The sequence below is a fragment of the Macaca thibetana genome, chromosome 7 (genome assembly GCF_024542745.1).
Source record: "Macaca thibetana thibetana isolate TM-01 chromosome 7, ASM2454274v1, whole genome shotgun sequence".
Taxonomy (NCBI): Eukaryota; Metazoa; Chordata; class Mammalia; order Primates; family Cercopithecidae; genus Macaca; species Macaca thibetana.
The window spans coordinates 48,242,434-48,255,260 of NC_065584.1; the positions used below are offsets into that span (position 1 = coordinate 48,242,434).

The following is a 12,827-nucleotide window of genomic DNA, read 5'->3' on the forward strand; positions in this document are numbered from 1 at the left end:
TCTTACCTCGTAGAGTTTTTTGTTAGGATTAAATGAGAGTGTGCAAGATACTGTATTCCCGGAGATAGATGGCAAGGTATATATGATTGCTAAAGTTCCCTAGGCCTATTGTGCCATTAAAAGGTTTTGCTGGATTCCCTAGTACAGATCCTTGTACAGCTTATGTAAAGCAGGGCCTCTGTATAACCATAACCCTTACACGAGGGAGATCCCTCATGGGGATGACCTGGCAAGTTGGCATCTGGTTTCTCATGTGAATACTACCTCCTGGGGGCCGCAGTCTATCAGTAAGAATGCTTTAGTCGTTGTGACTGGAAGTGAGCCAGGAGCCAGTTTACCAGGAACAGAGTTATCCTTCTCTTAAAAATCTTCAAGCCATGCAAATCATCTGTTAGAAAGTTGGACCTTGATTCCCCCTGAAGAACTAGGTTTCAGATTAGCCTGATTATGAATGATAAGTAATAAAACAGGCACTTTTAGAGCAACCTCAGGCAGCTGAAACCCACAAGTTAACGAAGAATGCCTCTGGAGAAATTGATGCCATTTTCCCAGAGAATGGTGTCACTTCCAGATTGGGAGGCCACTTGAGGGAGACAGAATTTATGTTTAAGATTCCATTTTTAAAACCTCAACAATTTAACTAGCGTGGTTACCAGAATTCCCCGCAGGCAACTACAGCAGCAGATTAGAAACACTCTAGACTTCTGTGGGAAATGGCAGCCGGCAGCAAGAACACGAACTACATCACATTTCTGGGTCAGTTAGGGCAGGGTCAGTCAACCACTTGACCTCAGTAGTTCCTCTCAGTAGTTCCTGAAAGCATCAGTGTGTGACTACAATAATTAATGGGCATTAATGGTAACTGAGTTAAGAAAATGAAATGCTATATTCTCTACTTTGAAAAATGTATACAAGGCAGACATAGAGTTCAAGGTCACTGCCCCACCTCTCCCCATCTCAGTGACCTTGTGCTAGAGTTCATACCTCAGTATCACAGTCTGTAAAATGAGGATGACAATAGTACCCACCTCGGAGGGTTGCTGAGTTCTTCTCCACCCCACTGGGCTAAAATGCAAAATCTTTTTTGTTCACAGTATTCTAGGTCCCTGGAAGAGTAGTTAGTCAATGAATATTTGTTGAATGAGTAACTAAATAAATGAAACTTGGAGAAGAATATGCTGATTGACAAATGTAAACATCTGGTCCTCTTGAGAAACCTATTCCCATTGGAAATTAAAGTTTTGGCCTTTGAGTCCCTAATCTGTGCCAGGAACTCCCCACACATGGAATTTTCAAAACAACTCTTTTAGGAGAAATAGCAGTTACAGTTTGCACAAGACACCAAAGACACACTAAATGGCAGAACTATGGTTGGAACCCTGGCCTATCATACTGCTTGGCTCTCATCCTTAAAATTTTTTGTAGTTTAAGGAGATATGTTTCAATTTCTGGAATACTGCTTAGTGTATCACCCCTCATTCACAGATACAGCGTATTTTAAAATCTATCTTGTCCAACTAAACTCCAAGAAGGGAAAAGCCTATGTTTTATTCTTCCTTGTACTTCTTATATCTTCTACAGTAATCGGCACATAGTAGGTGCTCACTAAATCTTAAGCAAAGTAAATCAAATTGAAATGTCAGTGATATGCTTGTATAGAAGAAAAGAAAAACCCTTAGACTTTGGATTGCATTCTGGATAGAGTTTGTGTATTTTAGTAGAAAGAGTTTGGGCTTTGGAGTCACCTGGTCCTGGGTTTGACCCCAAGCTCTGCCACTTATTTGGTGGGTAAGTCAGGGAATAATGTGAGGATAGTAAGTAAAACAGTACCTACCTCTCAGGGCTGTAGTAATTAAGGCGCTAATGTAATGAATTAAGGGGTTAGTATATGTAAAGACCTGCCACATAGGAAGTACTCAGGGGTGAAATAAATATCTTAATTTTTAATTTTAGTAATTTAGTGATTAAAAAATGAAGTAATCACAGATAATTGATGGACAAGGGTAACTTTAAAGGAAATTTGGTTCGTTTTAAAGAAAAGGAAACCAAAACTCAGTGAGGTGTAGCACCCTACCCAACTGCCCACCCTGAGAAAACCAGACCCAAGATTCTAGAAAGGGTGGGCCAGGGAAATGATTGTAGGCTCAGGGATGACTTCTCCTGAACCAGCTTCCCAACTCCATCCTGGCCCCCTGATTGGGGGCCAATGCCCCATTCAGGTGTTACAATCAAGAGAAGAGGGCAGGCAGACTGAGCCCCGGGACCGTCACCTGGGTCTCCTGGTAAATGCTGATCTGCACCCTCACCTTAGCTCTCCACCTTCCAGCAGTCTCTCATTTCTATCTACTTCCCCATTCTCTTTTCATTAAATTTGCTTTTCTTGTTGCACCAGCATCAAGATAAAGACATTTTTGATTCAGTTTTGTTGTTACAATCCACAGCATGTTTTACTCTTTCGATGATAAACTTGCTCTGTTTTAACAAATCATGGGTTAAAAGGGCTTCTGTGGACTAGTGTGGACTGACAGCATACTGATAGCCTTCTGTGGACTGATAGCATGCTGGTATCTTTGTGTGACTTAGCATGAAAACTCAGGAACACAAGACATATTTTCTTTCCCAAAACTTAATTTCTGAAATTGAAACCTTACTCTGTCCTTTTGGTTCACTTAGCCTCATCACTCCATGTGTTGTCCCCTTTCCTGATATGTGTGAGCCAAGATTTCTTAAAAGTGCTGTGGCCTTGGAGAGGATGGCACTTCAGTCCTCAGCTTACACAGTTAATCAGCGAAGTGGAGCAGCAGCATTGGCTGTCCCACCCCACCTGGTCCATGCCCTCTGCACCACCTCCCCGTCCTCTGTTTCTTCACGTCCTGCTCCTGTGTTGCCCTGCGGAAGTTAACACAAGTCCTCTGTGCACTAAGGACCTTCAGCCTCCACTCTTCTCAAGGCAGAAGAAATGTATCTCTAGGAGAAATATTTCTACCTTCAGGACACTCCTTTGCCAACAGATGTCTTTCCCTTAGAGCTTAGGCTTCCGTAAAATAAAAACATGAAAGACAAACTTTCTCCCCTGCCATAGGCTTCCCTGAAAGACAGTGATCAACAAGCCAGCTTAAATTAGGGAAGAGGAAAAGAGGAAAATTTGAGAAGAGGGGAAATAAACATCACCCAGCCCCCTTTCTTTGGAAATACAGATTCAAGATTTCAAACTACTGACCTTCAGGTGAAACTTTGGGGATGTTGAGACTTAAAATGCTCAAATAAAAACCCTGGTGCAAGATGATGCTGTAGCATTCAATGATTCTACAATGTCTTTTTTTCTGTGTGTTTGCCTGCAGGATACCTTAATGAGATGAAAATATGTAGATAAGTATATATAATTTATGTAGATCTTTTAAAATTTTTGTTTTGACATTACAACTGAAGAAAACCGATTTGTAAATAGGATCCAAGATCCTTACTATTTTAAACCATCTCTCATAGTACAAGTGGGGAATAGACATTTTCCTTCTTAGTGTTCACAGGGATGCCCTTGGGTTTCCCTCTCTCGGTCTCAGTGGTGTTTCCTAGAAAAGATCCTCAGAGAAGTTAATGAATATGTCTGTATGAGTTAGGGAAAGCATGGCATTCAGTTTGTAACTTCTGCAATCATCAAGTTAAAACAGAAAATAGAATGATGCGTCTAGCTCTTATTCACTTGATGCTTACTAATTTTAAAAAATTGATTTTTACTTCATTATTTTTATGATAGGAAAAGAACATCGCTCTTGAAAGATAAACATATTAAAAATCCTTTGAATTTTGTTGCTAAAATACTTATTAACAAACACATCTTATTTCCAAACACATCTTTTTTTTAGATCTCATGGTGGATGTTCCCGGACATGGAAAGGTGGTGGTGGACATTGCATATGGCGGTGCATTTTATGCATTTGTTAGTGCTGAAAAGTTAGGACTAGACATTTGTTCTGCAAAGACCAGGGACCTTGTGGATGCAGCGAGTACGGTAACAGAGGCAGTGAAAGCTCAGGTCAGTATTACTCTGCTTTCATAACCAATGCCCTTCTCTGTGGCATGGAGGAAATATACATTATTAGGTCTATAAAGAAAATTAAATGATGTTTAAATTATTAGTAGTACTAAGAATAGGGTACTTATTAAAATCTTAGCCTCCAAAGCAAGCTTGTCCAACCCATGGCCTGCGAGCCACATGCAACCCAGAATGGCTTTGAGTGTGGCCCAAAACAAATTTCTTAAACCTTCTTAAAACATTATGAGTTTTTGCAATTTTTTGTGGCTCGTCAGCTCTCATTAGTGTTAGTGTATCTTATGTGTGGCCTAAGACAATTCTTCTCTTCCAGTGTGGCCCAGGAAAACCAAAAGATTGGACACCCCTGCTCTAGAGCAAAACTCTCTACGAATTCTAGCTTTACCACTTGTAATGTATATAACTTTGGACAAGTTACATAACCTCCATATGCCTCAGTTTTCCTGTCTGCAAAATGGAAATTAAAAAATACCTGCTTTGTAGGGTTGTGAGAATGAAATAAGTCAATAAATGTAAAGGACTTAGAGTAGTGTCTGGCCAATAGTAAATGTTCAGTAAATGATAATATTATTTTTTTGAGACAGGGTCTTGCTCTGTCACCCAGGCTGTAGTGGAGTGGTGTGATCAAAGCTTGCTGTAACCTCAAATTCCCAGGCTCAAAATGATGCTTCTGCCTCAGCCTCCAGAGTAGCTGGGACCACAGGCATGCCCCATCACACCCAGCTAAATCTGTGTGTTAGTGTGAGTGTGTGCGTGTGTGTGTTTATATAGAGACAGGATCTCACTATGTTGCCCAGGCTGGCCTCAAACTCCTGGCGTCAAGTGATCCTCCCAACTCGGCCTCCCAAAGTGCTGGGATTATAGGTGTGAGCCATCACACCCAGCAATTACTAAATTTAATAATACATACATACTAATATAGTTTATAGTTCCTTAAATGTGTAGAAATGTATTTATAGAATTGTACAAATTTCAAATGCATGTGTGTGGTCATTCTGTAAAACTTGAATAATAAATGTAAAATATAGCATACAAAATGGATTTAAACCTTTTTCTTATTTCATAGAGAACATTAATTCCTATTATTTTTTTCCTATATTGCTAAGAAGTTACTCAAATAACTACTTAAATAACTCTAGTTTTTACTTGGGAAAGCTATTTTGATAAAATCAGTTTAGATAATAAATAATTCTAGAATATTCTTTCACTTCTAGCACAAGTGAAGCACATTTTACCTTGAAATTGGGACCTATAAATAAAGCACATGTACAGTATTTGAATGTTTAGTATGTGAGAATTTATTGGTAGTAAAAAGTAACTTGTGTAAGATAGTGTCTAATGTACTAATAATTATTATGTTCTGAAGCTTTATTTTAAAATAATTTATAACTTAAATAACAAAATGAGAATATATACTGTATCAGTATTATAAATTATTTTTCTGGTACTGCCAGTACCAATATATGTAATTATATTATGATAGTAACTTTTGAAGCTCTGAATGTACATTAATTTTCTGTTCCATTAAGCAGGACAGCTAATAGTTTGAGTTAACAACTTGGCACAAAATAATTTCTCCTAATTTTTAATGAATTGAAGAGAAAAAGTCATGGATATCTTAATAAAAGGTGTAATTTTGTCCTTCTCATTTGAGTTTGAACTCAACAAGGTGGCAAGGGGTCGACTTTGAGGGAGGAAGGATTCTGAGAAAAATGAGGACAAGTTCTATTATTGATGTATCAGACAGTACAATTAATTACTCTGTGAACTGTTGACCATTCACACTGCTGAAGCAGATTTAGGAAAAGGCCATGGGGATGGAGAGTTAAAGTTAATATAAATTCATCTTCGTTCATTCACTCTTTTAACAAACATTTACCAAAAACATACTGTATGGATGTTAGACACTATGCTAGATCCGAGAGAACAAACTCCATCTTCGAGGAGCTAGCTCCAGTGGGGGAAGCAAGCATTGTGTTGGAATGTGCTATAGTGGAGGTGGGGCATATCGCTTTAAGAGGATGGAGAACAAAGATTCAATCTGCAGGAGACTTTAACGTGGTTTCAGATGGACTCTTTGGATGTTAAGAACCCAAAGCTGTTCCATTGCTTTAAATGACATGTAACTGGAAGTAGAAAGTACTAATTATAAGGATATACAAGGGAAGTAAGATTATAGCAATCTCAGTCATACTACAAATGTTTGCAGAAATCCAGGAAAAGTTAAAGAACTAGACTTCCAAGTACAAGTAGCTTTGCACATTTGGACCTGAATCTACCATTGAGTGACTTAGTTACCCTGCCAGTGCCTGCTTCTTTGTGTGCATATCTACTACTTTTTGATGAATCAACTGACTTCATTGGCTACAATAAATCTATTTTTCATCCAATTGTTTCTCTTACCTAATAGCTTCTGCATTCTTACAGAATGTTATGTCCTCTCACAGCCTTTGTCTCTATCATTGATATTAACTTCAGCTCTAGATACTCAGAGCCTGATTTTCCCACATTATCCTCCTTAAGCTTCTGAGAATAAGACTATGATTGCCTTAGCTCATCCTGTTGGAGAAGCCATCACCAGCCTGTGGATTGACCATCCTGGAGTCAGTGCTGCAAAGACTATGTGTATTTGGGGTGGGAGGGGTGTATAAAATAGGACTACTTTTTTTAGCAAAGGCTACATGCAGGACAGCTTCCTTAGAAGGGACTCAAAGTATGATAATAATTATAACTTCCAATAAAGTTGTTACTTCATCTAGACAACGACATAATTTCTAGCAATTAGTATATGTTGCCCGAAACGGTATTTTAAAAATGATGATTAAAAAGTTACGTCTAAAAATGACCCATCTGCATTATTTATAAAGATAAATTTGAATCAAAATATTTATTTTTTGTGTGGTTGTTTTTTTTGTTATTTGCAGTTTAAAATTAATCATCCTGATAGTGAAGACCTTGCCTTTTTATATGGAACCATACTAACAGATGGAAAAGATGCTTATACCAAGGAACCAACCACCAACATTTGTGTTTTTGCAGATGAACAGGTATTAAAACCGAATGTTTAGGGACAAACGCCAGGTAATATGGAACTAAAACATTATGAACGTTCTATCTTCATTTATTCTGAAACAGGTTGACAGAAGTCCCACTGGCTCGGGAGTGACAGCCCGAATTGCCTTACAGTATCACAAAGGGCTTCTGGAACTGAACCAGACCAGAGCCTTCAAAAGCAGTACCACTGGCTCAGTATTCACAGGGAAAGCTGTGAGGGTAAGTGACACCCTTCGCTTCTTATTTATAAATGTGTCACTCATGAGACTGAAGAGGCCTGAGTTGGGTATTTGATAAATTTCTTCAGTCAGCTTTCAGAAGAGAATTTTAAAGCAGGCCTGTAAAAACTTCTTTTCAACTAGGACATTGGTTCTCCAGTGTGGTCTTGGGACCCCAGGGGGCCCCTAAGTTCCTTTCCATGGGTTCAGAAGGTCAAAACTATGTTTACAATAATGACATTACTTGCTTTTCACTCTCATTCTCTCAAGATTGTACAGTGGAGTTCTTCAGAGGCTACGTGATGTATGATAACCCAACCAATTGAATGCAGAAGCTAGATATGAGAACCTAGTTGTCTTCTATTAAGCCAGACATGAAAGAAGTTTGCAAAAATATCAAACATTGCCAGTTTTCTCATAAATTTTTTTTGTTTTGGCAAACATAGTTATTTTCACAAAAATATGGGTTTGTTATTTTTAAAATGAAGTAATGAACAGATATATCTAATTCCTAATACAGTAAATATTGATAGATAAAACTTATATAAAGAAAAACTCTTTGGGGTCCTCAAATCTTAAGGTATAAAAGGGTCCTGAGACCAAAAGGTTTAAGAACTACTAAATCAGGGTTTGGGTTTTTTTGTTGTTTGTTTTTTGTTTTATTTTATATTAGTGTTTTATTTGATATAATAGGATGTGAAAGCCCTGAAAAGTTGTGGAACATCAAATTTTTGTAATGGAATAAAATTTTAAATGTGCTAACTGCTAAGTAATGAATCTCAGTAGTAAATGAAATCTACTACAGAATGATTGATCTACATTCAGTAAATTATTCTACTCATAAAGAGTCCTTTAACATAGCAAACAATCTACCCTAATATAGCTGTTTTTAAGATTTGGTGTTTCTCAATATTAGAGTTTCCTTAAAGATCTCTACATCATATAGCAATCTTAGACATGTGAAACCATTTATGTTGTATGCAAAAATTTGGAACACACTGTCTTCAGAATCTGAAATGGAACATAAAAATAATAACATACATTTATTGGATACTTCACTGTTCATCAGTTTTCAAGCTAAACACTTGATACATGCCATCTCATTTAATCCTCACAAGAGTCCTACAAGGTCAGTACTGTACTGTTGTTTTCCTTTTAAATAGATGATAAAATGGAGAATTGGAGAAGTTAGGTAATTTGCCAGAGGTTAGTTAGTGAGTAGCAGATCCAGGTCATGAACGTGGGTCTCTCTGAACAGACCAAAGCATTACATTATATTGCTGTCAGAGCAAAAGGTCAATGAGGCTTTATATTATAGGAACTGTTATGAGAAGAATCTGGGACTGCAATGTCCCCCTAAATAGAGAGGGAGCCGAGAGACCAAAGAATGACTCAGACACGTCCAGGTTGGCAAGTCGATGCATTTATTAGAACTTCCATACAAGGCACTCCTGGGAAGCAGCTGAACAACTATGGAGACCCATCCTGCCTCCTGACTCTAAGCTGCTTTTAAGCTAATTTTCTGGCTCTTTGCCTACTGTGTATGTGTGATAGGACTGTTTTCCTTGGTATGTTCCCAGATATTCTCTGGGATATTTGGGTTCTCAGGGATACCTGCTCCTTGGCTGGGCACCATGCCCTTGGCTTACCCCCCCAGCCTTCAGGGTTCAAGCAGTGCACGTACATCCTTACATAACCTGGTGAAGGACCTGTCACACTACAGCAACTTTATAAAAAGATAAAGTATTATACCCCAACAATATTTGACATTTTACCTTTCGCTTCAGTTATTCTTCTTTTAAAAAGTAGAACATAAAAAGATATGCTGAAGTTAATGTTTCCAGTTGTTTTATAGTTATTGATTATGCTTGCCAGAACGTCTTCACTTGCATCATGCTCTCTCCCTGTCTGTGTGGGCCTGTCCAGGCTCCCTGATGGTACCTTTTCAGTTTCTTCGCCTGTCCCAGCTTCCTTTCCCTGTCCTTCTATTTAGATGTTCCCATCACTTCATCCTCAGCTTCCTTCTCATCTCATCTACAGTTTGATGCTGCTGGGCAATTTCATCCACTTCCTAGGCTTTAGTTTTCAACCATCTACTGATGATGACTCCCAAACCTTTATCCCTGCCCTGCCTACCTACCCTGTATGTCTTTCAGAATATAATGCACTTAATCCCGACTGTTCATTATACTCATCTCTAAATGACTGTCCCAGTGGTGTCTCAAACTCACCTTGTTAAAAAGTTCTTCCTTCCTTCCTTTCTCAAATGTGCTCTTCCTTTCTCTCCCCATTATGGTTAATGCCATCACTAGCATCATTTCCAAGCTAGAAACTATGGTTATAATTAATTTATTGCTAGTCCTCAGTTCCCACATGCATTGGTCAAGAGGCCTATCAGTTCTACCTCCAAACTGTCTCTGTGTTAGTATATATTCTCCTTCTCCATCTTCACTGAAAACTCCCGTAGTGACTGTGGAATCATTCAGTGAATTGAGGTTATCTCTTAACATGTTTCTGGGTCTTTTGTCTCTCTCTTTTCCAGTTTGATCCCCATTTTACAGCTACAGTTATCTAAAACACAAGTCTGACCATGTCACTCTCCTTAAAAACCTTCCCTTGCCCGTAGGATTTCCTTGCCATTCCTTCACATGATAAAAGTCAAGAGTACAATTTTCAAGCCAGATACAATATGAGTGCAATATTTTGATAGTATACTCCATCTTTTTTCAGGAAGCGAAATGTGGTGATTTTAAAGCTGTTATAGTGGAAGTATCAGGACAAGCCCATTACACGGGTACAGCAAGCTTTATAGTAGAAGATGACGACCCACTGAGGGATGGATTTCTTCTCAAGTGACTTCTTCCATGATTTTAAGGGCTTTCTTTTTAAAGTAATCATTATCCATAATGATTGTTTTCTCTATGTGAAAACCAATAATCAAATTATACATATAAACTAACTTTCTTTCTAAAATACTACCCTGTGACTAAATATAAAGTCATTATACCTCATATTTGCAACTGTATTTTGGTATAAATATCACTTATGTCTAGCATACAAAATGCCAGAAATGCAGTCTTTTTCTCGTGATTAACACATCAGATAAAATTAAAGCAGTAGTTACTTTTAAAATGTTGCTCTATGGTAATTACTATTAATATCATATTTTGTTTTAAAGACTCTTTGAATAATATGTGGAATTTAACAATGAACTTTACAAGCTCATTATTTTTGTCTTCCATTTTTTTTGAGTAGAATAATGTCCTCTCTATAAGCAGCATGTAAAGGAGATGGATTATTATAAAGTACTCAACACTTAGCACAATAGCCTGGGAAGGATGGGGTTGGAGTCAGCTTCTTTGTTACAGCTGCTGCTAGGGTGTTCTCTGTGGTGCAAAGCCCAGCGTCTACACCCACAGGTAATGAAGTATCAGAGACTGATGCTAAGAAGACCAACTAGTAATCAGACTTGTGCTGTATCTTTAGGGCTTTTATAAAAGGGGTTGCTTATTGCATTATTAAAATGCAGATATACAGTAGAAATTAAGCAGTGAATCCTTACAATGGAATGAGTCTCATACTCTATCAGCTGCATGCTAGGTAGATTTAAAACATGAAATAAATGCTTACAATTGGCATTCCTTCTAGTTAATACTTATCTATGAGCCTGTTAAAAATAGCTGAAGCATTAAAATATTCTAAGATGTGATGCTCTCCGAGAATTCAGTAGACTCTTTTGTGAGATAGGTAATAGTATTTTATTTCGGAGCATCCAGAAACTGAAGTAATTAATTCATTTAACTGGCTTTATCACCCAGAGAGTCTGTATAGGCCTTATTATTAGGTCTGTGATTTAATTACCTGACCAAAAGGAAAGCTATCATGTTAATGTTTTTTATTTCTCTATTACACAAAAACAGTGAGGATGTTTTTCACTCATTCTCCACAGAATTCTGTAGTAAATAAATCACTTACCTAAAAAAAATGACATTATCACTAACTCAGTATGACCAAATAATTTTTGCAGATCAGATTTGCTATACTTAAAAAAAAATAAAAATAAAAACGGAACCGTTATTTTCCCTCTGAATCTCACAAGTCACATGAATTTGAAGGAAAATTGTTTAAAAATTACATTTTGTAGCATTTTATAATCTATCAGGTACATACTGAAGTACATTCAGAAATGCATATTATGATTCCATGGCCATCAAGGTAGGGGGTAGTTTTACTCACTGACCTTGTTTAGAATTGTCAGCACTTGGTGATATTAAAAAGACTTTTAGTTGGTTTTAGTATTGTTCTAAAATTCTCTGAAGACGGCACACCCCTTTATCAACTGCACCAGGGAAAACTACTACTCCTGCCCTAGCCACGGTATGCCACTGTTTTTATCCCATTTATCCATTTAAGGCAGATGCAAGTCGAACATGTTAAATAACTCTCCTAAGGTCATTTAGAGGCTGCAAATCTAGGAGTTCTGACTCCAAGTCTAGTATTTTCCTACAGCACTTCCTCCAGTTCTAAGATAGGATGGCCATAACTTGGTCTAGGACATAGTACTGTAATAATAAGAATGTTATATTTCTTGAACATTAAACAATATCTATTACCTAAGTCTTCCTAAATTTCAATCCAAACCAGAGCTGAACCCTTGCAATAGTGTTCATTCCTGCTGTACTCTACCCTGGTTCCCTTGAAGTAAAAAACATTAGGGAAATCAACTCCTCCTCCTCTGACCTCCACATGTCTAGTCAGTCACAAAGCCCTGTTGATTCTACCTTCTTAATACTGCTCACATCTATCCCTTCCCATCTCAGTGAGGGTGTTGCCTCATCAATTAACATCTTTCAGGTGTCTCCAATCTCCTGCCCTCCCCCCACCTTGTTCCTTCCCCTAAGTATTTAAATGTGCTGATTGTAAACAAAATGAAACAAACATCCCTGTCCCTCCTTCCCTCTGTAGATGGCTGTCACTGCTAACTCCTTCCCTTGGTATTTAAGCTTCTAGATTCCTTACTGTCTCCTCAATGGGTACATTTTCTCACCTTCCATTTTGCTGTTCAACTATTGCAATCTGGCTTCTACCTCATTACTCATTAGAAACTTTACCTAATTGCCAGGTCTAATGGTTTGTGCAATCCATGGTGGCCCCCACTGCTTGCTCCCTGTAGGCAGGTGTGGTCCATTTTAAAACAGGCAACTCTAGTCCCTTGGTGCTGAGCTCACCCACAGAAGCACTCAGTTAGGCTTATGAGGTTGGTACCCAGTCCCCTTAGTGCCCACCAAAGTGTTGCAATTGTATGGGCCCAGGCCCATCTCCTCTTCATCATGAACTCACAATGCGCTTTGCTCCAAGTCCCCCAGACTCAATAAGAGTTAGGTCACCCTTCTCTTCAATCCTGAAAGCCACAAATTCCATATCCCTCTTTAGGACACTGTTCTTCATACTTCAATGTGCATGTGCATCACCTGGGAATCTTAGAGTCTCATTCATCAGACACA

At 38.2% G+C, this 12,827-nt stretch overlaps 1 protein-coding gene across 2 annotated transcripts in view; it reads left to right on the forward strand.

Moving 5' to 3' along the window:
- The window catches only part of L3HYPDH (trans-L-3-hydroxyproline dehydratase), a 40,497-nt gene that overhangs the window by 1,394 nt on the left and 26,276 nt on the right, over positions 1–12,827 (forward strand). The window contains exons 2-5 of one of the 2 annotated variants that reach the window (XM_050798058.1): positions 3,864–4,033; positions 6,976–7,098; positions 7,187–7,324; positions 10,054–10,529. In XM_050798058.1, coding sequence (XP_050654015.1) covers positions 3,864–4,033; positions 6,976–7,098; positions 7,187–7,324; positions 10,054–10,179 — 557 coding nt within the window. In that variant the 3' untranslated portion in view covers positions 10,180–10,529. Of the gene's footprint in view, positions 1–3,863; positions 4,034–6,975; positions 7,099–7,186; positions 7,325–10,053; positions 10,530–12,827 lie in introns of those variants that run through there. The other variant, XM_050798057.1, reaches the window with a different exon arrangement.